The sequence below is a fragment of the Salvelinus namaycush genome, chromosome 4 (genome assembly GCF_016432855.1).
Source record: "Salvelinus namaycush isolate Seneca chromosome 4, SaNama_1.0, whole genome shotgun sequence".
Taxonomy (NCBI): Eukaryota; Metazoa; Chordata; class Actinopteri; order Salmoniformes; family Salmonidae; genus Salvelinus; species Salvelinus namaycush.
The window spans coordinates 30,725,800-30,742,966 of NC_052310.1; the positions used below are offsets into that span (position 1 = coordinate 30,725,800).

A 17,167-nucleotide genomic window follows, 5' to 3' on the forward strand; every position below is an offset into this window, starting at 1 on the left:
GTGCACAACTGAGCAAGAGGACAAGTACATTAGAGTGTCTAGTTTGAGAAACAGATGCCTCACAAGTCCTCAACTGGCAAAGAACAAATAAACTCTCATGGATGGGCTGTAGTGGAGCAGGTTGAGAGCTTCAAGTTCCTTGGCGTCCACATCACCAACAAACTAACATGGTCCAAGCACACCAAGACAGTCGTGAAAATGGCACGACAAAACCTATTCCCCCTCAGGAGACTGAAAATATTTGGCATGGGTCCTCAGATCCTTAAAAAGTTTTACAGCTGCACCATCGAGAGCATCCTGACGGGTTGTATCACTGCCTGGTATGGCAACAAGCTTCCTGCTATCCAGGACCTCTATACCAGGCGATGTCAGAGGAAGGCCCTAAAAATTACCCACCACCCTAGTCATAGACTGTTCTCCCTGCTACCGCACAAGCGGTACCGGAGCACCAAGTCTAGGTCCAAGAGGCTTCTAAACAGCTTCTACCCCCAATCCATAAGACTCCTGAACATCTAATCAAATGGCTACCTAGACTATTTGCATTGCCCATCCTCCTCTTCTACGCTGCTGCTACTCTCTGTTATTATCTATGCATAGTCACTTTAATAGCTCTACCTACATGTACATATTACCTCAATTACCTCGACACCGGTGCCCCCGCACATTAACTCTGTACCGGTACCCCCTGTATATAGCCCAGCTATTGTTATTTTACTGCTGCTCTTTTTCTGCTGCCCAGCTATTGTTATTTTTACCTCTTACTTTTTTTGGTATGGGCTTGTAAGTAAGCATTTCACTGTATGGTCTACAGCTGTTGTATTCGGCGCATGTGACGAATACAATTTGATTTGGTTTTGATAGTCTCTAACAATGGGTGTCGTTGTCCCAAAGGTGGGAAGGCAGGTGGTCTGCTTATCAGTATGCTTATCGTGGACAGATTTTGAACGGGTGAGGTTATACAGACACGCCTGGTTCCCAATTTGATGATGTATGTCTTGCAGTGAGAGTCGATTGGATACAAACAGATTTACTTTAATCAGTTCAGTCAGTAGTCCTGATGACTACTATAATTTCTAGCTTGTAGCTAGAAACTTCAGGGAGAATTTGAAACTTGTCTGCCGAAGTTGGGACTTGGGAGAGTGTTCAGAATAATTTGTTGGTTATTTTTTAAATAAAATCTGAACAGTAATGGCATAGTTGCACATTTTCAGTGAAAATCACTACAATAAATGTGCTTTAGCTGTCACCCTGGCCTGATATTGGCTACACTATCTAGCTATTTCTCTCTAACAATATTGTATACACTATCTAGCTACTTCCCTCTCCTTGTTGTTGTGTTGGCGCAAGCCGGTTTCCAGACGGTTTCTACCAATATTACAAGTTATTTGTCGTGTAGGCTGCTATCCTACTCAAAATGAAGTCAAGTGGGATGGAACAAGTTGGACACGTTAGCTCCTACTAACGACATGTGACAGCCTACAGCTGCCCGGTGGGAAGCAATTGCTGACCAGTGGGAAGCAACTCACGTCGGTAACCACCTCGATACAATACTGTTGTATTGATCATTTGCATTTATTTCGCACTGGATTGTCGTTACGTTAGCTAATTGACATGTCACGGTGACATCCAGATGGTGTCCAATACTACAAGTTATTTCTCCCTCGCCCACTGAAATAAACATAATTTTCTGTGTCATGAATGCATTACGTAGTCAAATTAAATCCCTTTATTACATAAAAAATTATATATCTACAGTTGGAGTCACTCACAGAAGACAGCTGGGCTGTGTCTAAAAACTAGCCTGCAAAAACCCTGCTTCCTCCATCCTCCAATGCACTTTAGGAGAGAGGCCAGGAGTGGTGGAAACAAGGACAGCAAGTCACGTTTTCAGACCCAGCCCTGGTGTTACAATGAGGTCAATGGCAAAAACTGGGTGTCCATTCATTCCTTCTGTTCAATTCGAACAGCTTTAACATACTGTAGATCATTACAATTACCTTGTACAATAATAATAGACTAGTTTAATGGTCAATCCTAACCCTATCACTTCTTACCCTTTACCTTGAGTTTCAATGATATTCCTTTCTTTGCTTTGTGTCGTTTTTTTTATGTCTCGACTTGTATCCCCTCTTGTCTCATATCTTCTTATGTAGTTTTATATATTATTTTTTAAGTGCTTAGCAGGCCAGTGCAGTTAAATTACTATCACTATTCATTCTCATGCATGTATTCAGAGTATACAATAGTTTTGTTTCCAATCACTGGAGGAATTGAGATAAGTGACTACTCCCTCGTCCGCCAGAGCTGCTGAAGAGCTTGGCAAATGTGTCAGACAAACACACATGCACACACACACACACACACACACACACACACACACACACACACACACACACACTTTCTCTCTCTCTCTCTCTCTCTCTCTCTCTCTCTCTCTCTCTCTCTCTCACACACACACACACACATTGAAGTGCCAATTTGAAAGCAAAGTGGACTGTGGGGGTGGACCATGGAGCTAACTTAACTAGCTAACCGTGTGGCTCTGGACCTAGCCTCTCATCACCTCCCCTGGATATTTATCAAGGCTCTTCCATGCATGTACCATAATACCAAACAACCTGCTGATAATCCACTAATCCATAAACCCACTCAGTGCCACTCTCTGTCAGTGTAGCGGAGTGTGGGAGAGTGGAGGTTGAAAGATGCCTCTCTCACTGATCCCCCCCTCTTGCTCAGGGGGAGCACACCTCATATACATTTGTACACCTCACTCTTGATATCCCTTCCTCTTTCTTCCCCTCTTTCTCACTCACTCCTCCCCTCTCTCTCTTCCTCAGGGGCGACGGTTGTGTTTGTGAATGCCACTGATCTGGACGCCTCCCGGGAGTTTGGACAGGCCTCACTCATCTACTCCCTACAGGGCTCCTCCCAGTTCCGCCTCAACACGCGCTCAGGTGAGTGTGTGTGTGTGTGTGTGCAAGGCGCAACTTTGTGTTGGATATTGGGGTGGTAAGGGTCAATGGGTTCTGGTGTCAACACCCCTCTCAGCTTTTTTTGGTAATAGCTGTGAAATTGTTATTTCTGGTGAATTTTGAAGGGGAAATGTATCAAAAAATGTCCTGATAAATTGGTCAATATATCCCAATCACAACTGAAACCCCATATGTTTTCTATATTACTTAAAACTGTGTTCTTACTGTTAACTGTTCAGAAAGTCACCACCACACCCCATCTTTAATTAATTGTAAATAGATGGGTTGGCTGACAACGTCACAAAAACGTTGTGAGCGCTTCCATGGTGCAGTAGTCTGCGTGTTGTTGTGATTCTGGATGGCCAGATTGATAGCAAGAATAACAAGAAACTGCCATGTGGGGAAATGTACGTGGCTCGTTTCAGCTCATTTCATCTTGTTATTGATAACATGTCTTGTTTTGAGTTCATCTTTGCTGACTGTAGCCCAAGTGCTATAGCAAAACATTTGTTGCCTGCATTCTGATTTAATTTGGTTGTCATGGCAGGGGTCAGAGACAGTCAGTAGAGAGAGGGAGAGCACAACCATGTTGAGGCACAGGGAGAGGACGAACAGATCATCATGTGACAATTTGGAATTGTAGTCATAAGGCTGTCTGGTAAAGCACTTTGCACAGCAATTTATATCGCACACAGATTAGAGCTACCAGTTCAACTTCTCATCTTTGCTGACTGTACCCCATTTGCTATAGCAAATGTTGTTGCCTAAATTCGGGTTTAATTTGGTTGTCATGGAGGTTGAAGACATGGCTGTGCTTAGCAATGGCACAAAGAAGATTGAATTATGATGCCGTCTGTCATATCCACCAGGTGAAGCTGGATACCAAAGATAGGAAAACAATATGCCCAAAATGTATTTGGTGCATTTAAGTGAATTGAGACTGTAGATCTGACCCCTTTCTGTTCCACTATATGCCCATCTTTGTATAAGGTTGATGGTGAATGACAATGAGTTTTTGCTACGTATTTTTGTATGATGCCATACTGATTGGTTTATTTTAAAGTCTATTGCTTGATCCATATATTTTTGAGTTATATTTTGACTCTCACTCATTATTTTATTAATTAATACTGCAATTCAATTGTGTAACCAAGTAAGACGTTTCTGGAGTCAGATTGCCTTGACTCCTTTTAAGTTAATTGGGTATAAGAAATGAGTTATTCAAGACCATATAAGTTACTAGCCAAGCGTGGTGAAGGGTACACAAATAGAATAATGGGTTATGGCATATACTGGTTGATTGTTTATCGACAACACTGAGACATACGCAACTATTGGGCAAAACAGACGGGGTTGGCTTCGATGTTTGACCACTGTAAGCCATATTTCGTCTCCAATGTTTATTGAAAACATGAATAGATTTGCACAATGAGCACTTGTTGTCTCTCAAATACATTGTTACAGTTGTTGGTTAGCTAGCTTTAGCCATATTAGCATTGACATGAAATCAGTCAAAACACCTCAAAATAACACATGTTATCAATAACAAGATGAATCGAGCTGAAACGAGCCACGTACAATTCCCCACATGGCAGTTTCTTTTCATTCTTGCTATCAATCTGGCCATCCAGAATCACAACAACACACAGACTACTGCCCCATGGAAGCGTGTTGAACTGATAGTGCCTTATAACTCAAATCCTCACCTGATTACATGTTAGTCCTCTCCCTGCCTCAACATGGGTGGTGCTCTCTCTCTATCACTCTTTCTATTGCCTATCTTTGAATCCTGCCATAATCATATGACCAAATACCATTATCATATGACAAAGATGGCTGGCCATAACAATGATGGGGTTAGCTTATTAACATGAATTAGATTCTGTTTTTATTAGCTGAATTATTTATTTACTTTCTGGCAATAGGTATAGCTAGCTATCTGACTACATAGTGCCAGTCTATTATGAATTGTAGAGTGTAGTGAGCTAGCTAGCTAGCTAGCTATGTAGCCATTCATTCATTTACTTAACATCATCTGCACTCCCCACAAAAATTGTATGTCCTGCACTTCCATCCTCATTGTATGAGGCATGTCTTACCTTGTTTCAAATTAGCCTTGCCAAAATCAGGTCATAGAAATGTTAAGGGGATTTATTTTATAAACACTTCCGTATGCAATTGAAACCAGCATTTCTTTCATATTCTATTGGTTTTCAAATCAACATCATGTCATTGTCCAGCAGCTAGATACAATCCTAGTCATATTAGCAACCCATGCTAATGTTTGCGTCTTTTAGATATCCCCTCTTTCTACATTTGTAACAGATGTTTTAATTTCTGTCACATAAAACCGCTCACATGTGCAGTGCGCTTTTTAGAACGGTGTGTTCCCGCTAATTGCATTATGGAACATTCATGCATATCCTACTGCCGTGTGCGCATTTCTGCGCTTATAATATGAAGAAGTTAATCAACAATTTAAGCTAAAGAGTCTGATCTGTTGCCTCAGCCTCATTGCTTTAAAAAAACATTTTTTACAGTGGTTGTATGAATTTGGGATCCAGAGACTGTTTTGAATCGTCTCAGACAGAGGCGATTAATTTCGAGCCCTGTAGCTACCCCTCCTCAGTGAACACTACAAAGAGAAAGAGCGAGAGAGCGTAGTGTTCGCTGCAGAACTGTTACTTCAGACCAAAGCAATGCATTGGCTGGCTGCCTCTGGGGACCGGGCGCAACCAAAAGCGGCAGGGGATCCGATCTTAAAATGAGGAACTGAGTCACTGTGGTGCAAAGCAATTAAGAACGTGCCGTAAGCTCACTCCACAGCTAGCTTGAAATGTTGCGGATGGAGCCATCCAATCAGTACCTTTTGGGTGGCTCAAACCGTTGGTCCGTTGGAGGAAGCAAAGCTGTTAGCAGAACAGTTAACCCCGTTACACTAGAGAGCGAGTGTGCATGTTTGTATGTGTCTGTGCATGCGCGTCTGTGTGTTTTTGTACATGCTGTGTTGTGTCGGATGTGTGTTTGACCTATGCATTACCTGTGTGTTTCAGGAGAGATCACCACTACAGCCTTACTGGACAGAGAACTGAAGTCAGAGTACATCCTGATTGTCAGAGCTGTGGATGGAGGGGTGGGGCCACTGCAAAAGACTGGCATTGCCACGGTAACCACCTCCATTCTCACACCTCTTCATGTTTCTTATTGTTCTCAGAGCATTTAGATGCTTCTCTCTCTTTCTCTCCCTTGCTGTCTCTCTCCATTTATCTCTCTCTCCCCCTCTTCTCTATCTCTAAGACTTTAACTGAACTCAGAACAGTCATTAACCCTTTCTACTCCTCCCTCCAGGTGAACATCACCATCCTGGACATCAATGACAATGCCCCCATGTGGCGAGACGAGCCCTACCACGCCAATGTGGTGGAAATGAGCCCCGTCGACACTGACGTCGTGTCTGTGAGTTCAGCTTGCCTTGATCTTTAACATTTGATGCCCTGACCCCCAGAAATTAACTATGGCTTGTACAGTAGATATGAAGAAATTAGCAAGGGTCTTTTGTGGTGAGCGGACTCCATGAGACAGACAGACCGCTGCCTTGTTCATAGCAATTCAATTGAAAGTAAGAATTTTCAACCACTTTACACTTTTTTGTGGATAGGATTTTTCCTGTTCTATTTCATCTGTGGTGTGGAAGGTAGCCTAGTGGTTAGAGCGTTGGACTAGTAACCGAAAGGTTGCAAGATCGAATCCCTAAGCTGACAAGGTAAAAATATGTTGTTCTGCCCCTGAACAAGAACCCAGTGTTCCTAGGCCGTCATTGAAAATAAGAATTTGTTCTTAACTGACTTGCCTAGTTAAATAAAAGTGAAAGTGAATTTGAACCTTAATCAAATGTAAATGATTCTCCCTTTGATTGGATATGACAGCAGGGTATTTTGGAGGAAATAAATTGACTGTGCTGTACAATGTGTAGCCAGAGGAAACATACTTAAGGGATAAAGAGACACTTCTACAGGTAGTGCAGAGTCTGCTGACAAATAAATACTTGATTGCAGCATATATGAGCCTAACCTACTGTGTTCGAACAGAAAGATGACAACTCAACTGCGAGTCATACAATAGATGAGGTTTAGAATTTGGAGGAGAGTGACATTTTCTACATGTAGTACATTTGGGTAACAGAAAGACCTGATTGCAGTGAGCATATGTATACCTAACCCGCTCTGACAGTAAGTGAAAAAATACAACAAGTGTCCAACAGTGCAAATCAACTCCTGGACCTACAGTACCAGTCACAAATGTGGACACACCTACTCATTCAAGGGTTTTTCTTTATTTTAATATGTTCTATATTGTAGAATAATAGTGAAAACATCAAACTATGTAACCAAAAAAGTGTTCAAAGTAGCCACCCTTTGCCTTGATGACAGCTTTGCACACACTTGGCATTCTCTCAACCAGCTTCACCTGGAATGCTTTTCCAACAGTCTTGAATGAGTTCCCACATATGATGAGCACTTGTTGGCTGCTTTTCCGTAACTCTGTGGTCCAACTCATCTCAAACCATCTCAATTGGGTGATTGTGGAGGCCAGGTCATCTGATGCAACACTCCATCACTCTTCTTCTTAGTCAAATAGCCCTTACACAGCCTGGAAGTGTGTTGGGTCATTGTCCTGTTGAAGAACTAAGTGCAAACCAGCATATCGCTGCAGAATGCTGTGGTAGCCATGTTGAATTCTAAATAAATCACTGGCAGTGCCACCAGGAAAGCACCCCCACACCATCACACCTCATCCTCCATGCTTCACGGTGGGAACCACACATGCGGAGATCATCCATTCACCTCGTCTCACAAAGACACAGCGGTTGAAACCAAAAATCTCAAATTTGGACTCATCAGACCAAAGGACAGATTTCCACTGGTCTAATGTCCATTGATGGTGTTTCTTGGCCCAAGCAAGTATTGTATTCTTATTGGTGTCCTTTAGTAGTGGTTTCTTTGCAGCAAAAAGGCCTGATTCACGCAGTCTCCTCTGAAAAGTTGATTTTGAGATGTGTCTGTTACTTGAACTCCATGAAGCATTTATTTGGGCAGCAATCTGAGGTGCATTTAACTCTAATGAACGTATCCTCTGCAGCAGATGTAACTCTGGGTCCTCCTTTCCTATGGTGGTCCTCATGAGAGACAGTTTCATCATAGCGCTTGAGGGGTTTTGCAACTGCACTTAAAGAAGCTTTCAAAGTTCTTGAAATGTTTCGTATTGACTGACCTTCATGTCTTTAAGTAATGATGGACTGTCGTTTCTCTTTGATTATTTGAGCTGTTCTTGCCATAATTTACACAACGGGTGGGTCTAATCCTGAATGCCGATTTGGTTAAATCAAATCAAATGTATTTATATAGCCCTTCTTACATCAGCTGATATCTCAAAGTGCTGTACAGAAACCCAGCCTAAAACCCCAAACAGCAAGCAATGCAGGTGTAGAAGCATGGTGGCTAGGAAAAACTGCCTAGAGAGGCTAAAACCTACTCCCTAGAAAGGTTAAAACCGCATTCCAGCCGGTGTCTATTTCACAAGTTACCACCGGCTAAATCTATGACGTTGAAATGTTAATTTACTCTGTTCAATATCACTGCGCAATCCACTGTCTCATCAAGCCTGCCAGGAAATGTAAACTTGATCTCCACTATAAAAAGCATCTAGACATTATCTCCCATTTCTTTTAGACTATCATTTGGTTTTCAAAAGCAGAGATTTGTATAAACCTTGCTGTCTGTCTCTCCGACCTTTTCAATTTTGTTTCAATATTGAATTGCGATCTGTCCCACATAAAGTGAATGTGTCCTAAAGAGACAGACAGCAAATTGAGCTGGTTATCATAGCAACATACAAAACTTATTTTCAGTTGACTGGCTAAATCGTTACTTTGCTGCCAAACATGAAATGGATCAGTGGAACATTTATTTTGATCTTTTCGGCGGCATGACTATGGATGAATGGGAAAAAAGAGATAGCAAGAATACCCAGGCATGCAGATTTGGAGGATACTGCATTGAATGACCTAGAGAAAAGCCGCAACGAAAAAACACAGTAAAGAATACAAACTGGGCTGTGCGTTACTTCGATGGTGTCACGTTCCTGACCTGTTTTCTGTTGTTTTGTATGTGTTTAGTTGGTCAGGACGTGAGCTGGGTGGGAATTCTATGTTGTGTGTCTAGTTTGTCTGTTTCTATGTCAGCCTAGTGTGGGTTCTCAATCAGAGACAGATGGTAGTCGTTGTCTCTGATTGAGACTCATATATAGGAGGCTTGTTTTGTGTTGGGATTTTGTGGGTGTTTGTTACCTGTCTCTGTGTTTGTATTCTGCACCAGATAGGTCTGTATCGGTTTTGCACATTTGTTATTTTGTATGTTTTGTAGTGTTTCACTTGTTCTTGTATTAAACATGTTTAACACTAGCCGCGCTGCACTTTGGTCCTCTCCTTCACCCCTGGAAGAAAACCATTACAGAAACACCCACCAAACCCGGACCAAGCAGCGTGGCAACGGGCAGCAGCAACAGCAGCAGCGGTACCAGGAGGAATGGTCATGGGAGGAAATCATAAACGGAAAAGGACCCTGGGCAAAGGTGGGAGAGAATCGCCACTCTTGGGAGGAGAAGGAGGCAGCCACAGCCCAGGAGCGCTGGATTGAGGAGGCAGCACGTAAGAGAGGCTGGAAGCCCGAGAGGCTCACCCAAAAATTTCTTGGGGGGGGGGGGGGGGGGGGGGGGGGTCTAAAGGGGAGTGTGGCGAAGCCAGGTTGGATACCTGAGCCAACTCCCCGGGCTTACCGTGGAGTGAGAGGGCGTCGTACTGGTCAGACACCGTGTTATGCGGTAAAGTGCACGGTGTCCCCAGTACGCGTGCTTAGCCCAGTGCGGGCTATTCCACCTTGCCGCACTGGGAGGGCTAGGTTGGGCATCGAGCTGGATGTCATGAAGCCGGCCCAACGTATCTGGCCTCCAGTACGTCTCCTCGGGCCGGCGTACATGGCACCAGCCTTACAGGTGGTGTCCCCGGTTCGCCTGCATAGCCCAGTGCGGGTTGTTCCACCTCGCCGCACTGGCAGGGCTACGGGGACCATTCAACCTGGTAAGGTTGGAGAGGCTCGGTGCTCAAGAGCGCGTGTCCTCCTTCACGGTCCGGTATATCTGGCGCCACCTTCCCGCCCCAGACCAGTACCACCAGTGCCTACACCACGCACCAGGCTTCCAGTGCATCTCCAGAGCCCTGTTCCTCCTCCCCGCACTCGCCCTGAGGTGCGTGCCCTCAGCCCGGTACCTCCAGTTCCGGCACCACGCATCAGGCCTATAGTGCGTCTCAGCCGGCCAGAGTCTGCCGTCTGCCCAGCGGTGCCTGAACTGCCCGTCTGCCCAGCGGCGCCTGAACTGCCCGTCTGCCCAACGCCGTCTGAACTGTCCGTCTGCCCAGCGCCGTCTGAGCCGTCCGTCTGCCCAGCGCCGTCTGAGCCGTCCGTCTGCCCAGCGCCGTCTGAGCCGTCCGTCTGCCCAGCGCCGTCTGAGCCGTCCGTCTGCCCAGCGCCGTCTGAGCCGTCCGTCTGCCCAGCGCCGTCTGAGCCGTCCGTCTGCCCAGCGCCGTCTGAGCCGTCCGTCTGCCCAGCGCCGTCTGAGCCATCCGTCTGCCCAGCGCCGTCTGAGCCATCCGTCTGCCCAGCGCCGTCTGAGCCATCCGTCTGCCCAGCGCCGTCTGAGCCATCCGTCTGCCCAGCGCCATCTGAGCCATCCGTCTACCCAGCGCCATCTGAGCCATCCGTCTGCCCAGCGCCATCTGAGCCATCCGTCTGCCCAGCGCCATCTGAGCCATCCGTCTGCCCAGCGCCATCTGAGTCATCCGTCTGCCACGAGCCATTAGAGCCGCCCGTCTGTCCCGAGCCATTAGAGCCGTCCGTCAGTCAGGAGCCGCTAGAGCCGTCCGTCAGTCAGGAGCTGCCAGAGCCGCCAGCCAGTCAGGAGCTGCCAGAGCCGCCAGCCAGTCAGGAGCTGCCAGAGCCGCCAGCCAGTCAGGAGCTGCCAGAGCCGCCAGCCAGTCAGGAGCTGCCAGAGCCGCCAGCCAGTCAGGAGCTGCCAGAGAGGCCAGCCAGTCAGGAGCTGCCAGAGACGCCAGCCAGTCAGGAGCTGCCAGAGACGCCAGCCAGTCAGGAGCTGCCAGAGACGCCAGCCAGTCAGGAGCTGCCAGAGCTGCCCTACAGTCATGAGCTGCCCTACAGTCATGAGCTGCCCTTCAGTCATGAGTTGCCCTTCAGTCATGAGTTGCCCTTCAGTCATGAGTTGCCCTTCAGTCATGAGCTGCCCTCCAGTCATGAGCTGCCCTCCAGTCATGAGCTGCCCTCCAGTCATGAGCTGCCCTCCAGTCATGAGCTGCCCTCCAGTCATGAGCTGCCACTCAGTCCGGAGCTGCCACTCAGTCCGGAGCTGCCACTCAGTCCTGAGCTACCTCTCTGTCCTGGGCTACCTCTCTGTCCTGAGCTACCTCTTTGTCCTGAACTACCTCTCTGTCCTGAGTTGTCTCCTCTATTGTAGAGGGGAGTTGGTGAAGGTTCCTGGACCATGGTCGGGGGCGAGGGTCGCCACTCAAGGGACGCTAAGGAGGTGGACAAAGACAATGGTGGAGTGGTGCCCTCGTCCACCGCCGGAGCCGCCACCGCGGACAGATGCCCACCCAGACCCTCCCCTTGAGTTTTAGGGGTGCGCCCGGAGTTCGCACCTTGAGGGGGGGGGTTCTGTCACGTTCCTGACCTGTTTTCTGTTGTTTTGTATGTGTTTAGTTGGTCAGGACGTGAGCTGGGTGGGAATTCTATGTTGTGTGTCTAGTTTGTCTGTTTCTATGTCAGCCTAGTGTGGGTTCTCAATCAGAGACAGATGGTAGTCGTTGTCTCTGATTGAGACTCATATATAGGAGGCTTGTTTTGTGTTGGGATTTTGTGGGTGTTTGTTACCTGTCTCTGTGTTTGTGTTCTGCACCAGATAGGTCTGTATCGGTTTTGCACATTTGTTATTTTGTATGTTTTGTAGTGTTTCACTTGTTCTTGTATTAAACATGTTTAACACTAGCCGCGCTGCACTTTGGTCCTCTCCTTCACCCCTGGAAGAAAACCATTACAGATGGCTTCGAGTTCAAAACTGTCACTAAAGAAGAGTTTAACGTCCTTCTCCAACAGTTTTATGGAAATGTACAAACTGGGAGGGGGAAGCAGTACAGCATAAGTAGCTACCTGGTACTCCGGGGTGAGCTCAACCATTTTCTAAATGACCCTAAGCTGGTGCCTTATGAAGTACACTGAATTTACCACCTCAAATCATGTATTTCTGGGCAACATCAAACAGCTAAGGCAAGGAAAATATATCACAAACAGCCACCCTCCCATCACCGATAAGGACATGGCCCAGCTCAAAAACTCCCAGGCTTTGAGTCCCGATACACCAAGGGTTCTGGTCCCGAAAGTGTGGTTCGACCTCCAGTTACATCTGGGTCGAAGAGGAAAAGACAACTAAAGCACAACTTATTCCTCGTAAAAACAGACGAGAACTGTCTATGGTATATTGTTCATAGCCTGTTTGTGTTATTTCTAAGTTGCACACGTAATTAGGCTACTGGAAAACAACATTATAACATGGAGTCCAAGAGGGGATTTATGTTCGAGCAGCCAGGGAACCCACCCAACCCAGTGGCATCACTGGAGAAATATCTATTGAAATGCCCGGAGAATGCCCTTACATTTTATCTCCACCCACTTCTACCCAAGATCTGCAGGGCAGCGGGAACAACAACATACACAAATCACAGCATCAGGACCCCGACAGTCCAGAAACTGGCCAATTCTGGTTTATAAGCAAGGGAGAATATTTCAGTGAGTGGGCATCGGTTAGCTATAGCTATGTCAGCTGTGATGGATAACAAAGAGAGTGTATGGATTGATGTATTAATATCAGCTCAAATGAATGTCGTGGATTGTCTTGACAAGAGACCACATTTTCTCTGCCAGGCAAAGTCACGCATCATAAGCTCATTGTTATGGATATATCGAAATAAATCTAACTAGAAAACAAACAAGTGCAAATGCAGCTATTTTGCTGATATTCAGGCTGCACTTTTTGACGTGAATGTAAATTAGCAGTAGTTGGCTAGCTAGCAAGGAAGGGATAAGAACGTTGCCAGTCAGTATGGCAATGGAACATTTAGAAGGAACGACTGGGTCGCATTTATAGATACAGAACAAAAAGAACGAACAACTGGGTCGCGTCTCCAGCAACCCTAGATTTGTGTCTGGACTATATCTTGTGGAAGGATGAAATAGTTAGAATACATTTATCAAAATAATGTTTTTTAATGAAAATATGTTGATCATTATTTGAATATGTTGGTAACCCGTTGTATAAAAGTGATAATGATCGAGAAGCCGGTGTTTGTCTGATATATTGGCACATTATTATCCTTCCCTCATTGTCCTGCTGGTGTCTTTGGCAACGTGTTGTCACTGATGAACACCTAATTGTTCATTATTAACAAGGTGCCGGTCAGTGTAATTAAGGGAGTCCGATTGCTAATTAAAATGTAGCCTGCAGTCAAATGCATTGCAAATTACCCTGCTGCTGGGCTGGTAGCGAAGAGAGAAAAGTGATCACTGTGGAACGAGAGATGAAGAGAAAAAGAGACTGGTGGTTGGCACTGAAATGTTTATCTTTCTGCTTTTCCCTCTCTCTTCACCCCCTCCATTATTGTGGAACTGGAGAAAATGGAGAGATGGAGAGGAAGAGAAAGAGAACAAGTGGTAGTACAGTGGTTCTTCTTGTAAAAGTTGCGTCATACTGCAGCACACCTTGCGGGCTGCAGCAGAATTCTATAAGACGTTATTTAATTGTCAGCCATTGTTGCTATTAATGCTACATAGTGCTAGTTTGACCACCAGAGGCCATCTTTGAGAAACATTTGACTTTTTGTAGTGTTGGCTGTACTAGAGCAATGGTTCCCAAAATGTTTATAGTCCTGTACCCCTTCATACCCACTTCATACCCCCTCTACATACCCCCTCTAGCACCAGGGTCAGCGCACTCTCAAATGTTTTTTTTTCCATCATCGTAAGTCTTCCACACACACACACTATATGATACATTTATTAAACATGAGAATGAGTGTGAGGTTTTGTCACAACCCGGCTTGTGGGAAGTGACAAAGAGCTATTACAGGACCAGGAGACAAATAACAACATAATAATAATAATCAATAATTTTGCTCTTTATTTAGCCATCTTACACATAACTCCTTATTTGTTCATAAAAACATATTGAATAACTCACCACAGGTTAATGAGAAGGATGTGCTTGAAAGGATGCACATAAATCTGCAATGTTGGGTTGTATTGGAGAGAGTCTCAGTCTTAAATCATTTTCCACACACAGTCTGTGCCTGTATTTAGTTTTCATGCTAGTGAGGGCTGAGAATCCACTCAGTGAGAGTGGATTCTCAGCCCTCACTAGCATGAAAACTAAATACAGGCACAGACTGTCGTTCAAAAGTTTGGGGCCACTTAGAAATGTCCTTGATTTAGAAAGAAAAGCAAATTTTTTGTCCATTAAATTAACATCAAATTGATCAGAAATACAGTGTTGTAGTGAGGTGCATATTGGCGGCAGAGAAGTCAGGCGCAGGAGAGCGAAAACTGATTTACAACGGTGTCGTTTAATATCCATAAACCACCGTCAACAGAACAATACAATAAATGGGTCAAACAAAACCCGGTAAATACCACCATACCGTGCACAAGCACTACAAGAAAACAATTACCGACAAGGACATGAGGGGGAACAGAGGGTTAAATACACAACATGTAATTGATGGAATTGGAACCAGGCGTGATGGAAGTCAAGACAAAACCAATGGAAAATGAAAAGTCGATCAGTGATGGCTAGAAGGTCGGTGACTTCGACCACCGAACGCCGCACGGACAAGGAGAGGGACCAACTTCGGCGGAAGTCGTGACAGTACCCCCCCCCCCCCCCTTGATGCGCGGCTCCAGCAGCGCGTCAACACCGGCCTCGGGGACGACCCGGAGGGCGAGGCGCAGGGCGATCCGGGCGAAGACGGTGGAACTCATGCAGCATTTAAGGGTCCAACACGTCCTCGACCGGAACCCAGCACCTCTCCTACGGACCGTACCCCTCCCACTCCACGAGATACTGAAAGCCCCTCGCCCGACGCCTCGAATCCAGTATGGAGCGAACGGAGTACGCCGGGGCCCCCCCCCGATGTCTAGAGGGGGCGGAGGAACCTCCCGCACCTCAGACTCCTGGAGCGGGCCAGCCACCACCGGCCTGAGGAGAGACACATGGAACGAGGGGCTAATACAGTAATCGGGTGGAAGCTGTAACCTATAATAAACCTTGTTTACTCTCCTCAGGACTTTAAATGGCCCCACAAACCGCAGACCCAGCTTCCGGGCAGGGCATGCGGGGGAGGCAGGTTTCGGGTCGAGAGCCAGACCCGGTTCGCACCGGGACCTCACTGCGGTGGCGATCTGTGTTTGCCTTTTGGCGCGTAACGGCCTGCTGAAGGTGAACACGGACAGCTTCCCATGTCTCCTCTGCACGCCTGAACCAGTCGTCCACCGCAGGAGCCTCGGTCTGACTCTGATGCCAATGTGCCAGAACCGGCTGGTACCCCAGTACGCACTGGAAGGGAGAGAGGTTAGTGGAGGAGTGGCGAAACGAGTTCTGTGCCATCTCGGCCCAGGGCATGAACGCCGCCCACTCCCCCGGCCGGTCCTGGCAATAGGACCGCAGAAACCTGCCCACATCCTGGTTCACTCTCTCCACCTGCCCATTACTCTCGGGGTGAAACCCTGAAGTAAGGCTGATCGAGACCCCCAGACGTTCCATGAACGCCTTCCAGACCCTAGACGTGAACTGGGGACCCCGATCAGACACTATATCCTCAGAACCCTGTAGTGCCGGAAGACGTGTGTAAACAAGGCCTCCGCAGTCTGTAGGGCCGTAGGGAGACTGGGCAGAGGGAGGAGACAACAGGTCTTAGAGAAACGATCCACAACAACCAGGATCGCGGTGTTACCCTGTGAGGGTGGAAGATCAGTCAGAAAATCCACCGACAAGTGCGACCAAGGCCGCTGTGGAACGGGTAAGGGCAGGTGCCTAGGAGCCTTACACTGGGCGCACACCGAGCAGGAGGAAACATAAACCCTCACGTCCTTAGCCAAGGTAGGCCACCAGTACCTCCCACTCAAACAACGCACTGTCCGACCTATCCCAGGATGACCAGAGGAGGGTGACGTGTGGGCCCAATAGATCAACCGGTCACGAACAGCAGACGGGACGTACAGACGCCCAGCGGGACACTGGACGGGAGCGGGCTCTGCACGTAACGCCTGCTCAATGTCAGTGTCCAGCTCCCACACTACCGGCGCCACCAGGCAGGAGGCGGGGAGTATGGGAGTGGGATCCATGGGCCGCTCCTCTGTGTCATACAGCCGGGACAATGTGTCTGCCTTCACGTTCTGGGAGCCTGGTCTGTAAGAAAGGGTAAACACAAAACGGGTGAAAAACCACGTCTGTTGACTCATCCAGCTATAACGCATATAATTCACTGGCTTGTGTGTGAAGCAGTACATGTTTCAAATTGTTTCTCAGCCATGTTTTGAAACAATTACTGCTTCTCATACAAACCAGTGAATTATATGCGTTACAGCCATGTCACTGATGCTATGTGAAACAGTGTTGTTTGATGAAAGCATTGTCTGTATAGTTTTTGGGGCCTTCTCCCCCAGCATTGTCCCAGCCATATCCACGGCAGCAGGAAGAATTAAGTCCTCCACAATAGTATGGGGCTTGCCTGTACTAGCCACTCTAATTGTAGGCTAACCAATACCCAAATAGAGATTCAGTGAAAATAAGATAAAAGACCAGTCCCCATGCTTGTCTCAGAGCAGCGCGAAACTGTATAGTTGACCACACACGGGTGGGCTATTGCTTCAAATCCTATTGTAACAATTGGATGATGGCGGGCCAGAACATAATAAGTATATAATATTAGCACCATTAATTGGCCTACACTACAAATGTAACATGTTTAACACATTTGATTAGTTCATAATACATTCTAAGCATAGAACTTTCAGTGGCCT

At 46.6% G+C, this 17,167-nt stretch overlaps 1 protein-coding gene across 1 annotated transcript in view; it reads left to right on the forward strand.

Moving 5' to 3' along the window:
- LOC120046433 (cadherin-23-like) overlaps positions 1 to 17,167 on the forward strand; it is a 569,127-nt gene that overhangs the window by 371,200 nt on the left and 180,760 nt on the right. The window contains exons 19-21 of the mRNA XM_038991662.1: positions 2,838 to 2,954; positions 6,026 to 6,138; positions 6,321 to 6,428. Coding sequence (XP_038847590.1) covers positions 2,838 to 2,954; positions 6,026 to 6,138; positions 6,321 to 6,428 — 338 coding nt within the window. The remainder of the gene's footprint in view (positions 1 to 2,837; positions 2,955 to 6,025; positions 6,139 to 6,320; positions 6,429 to 17,167) is intronic.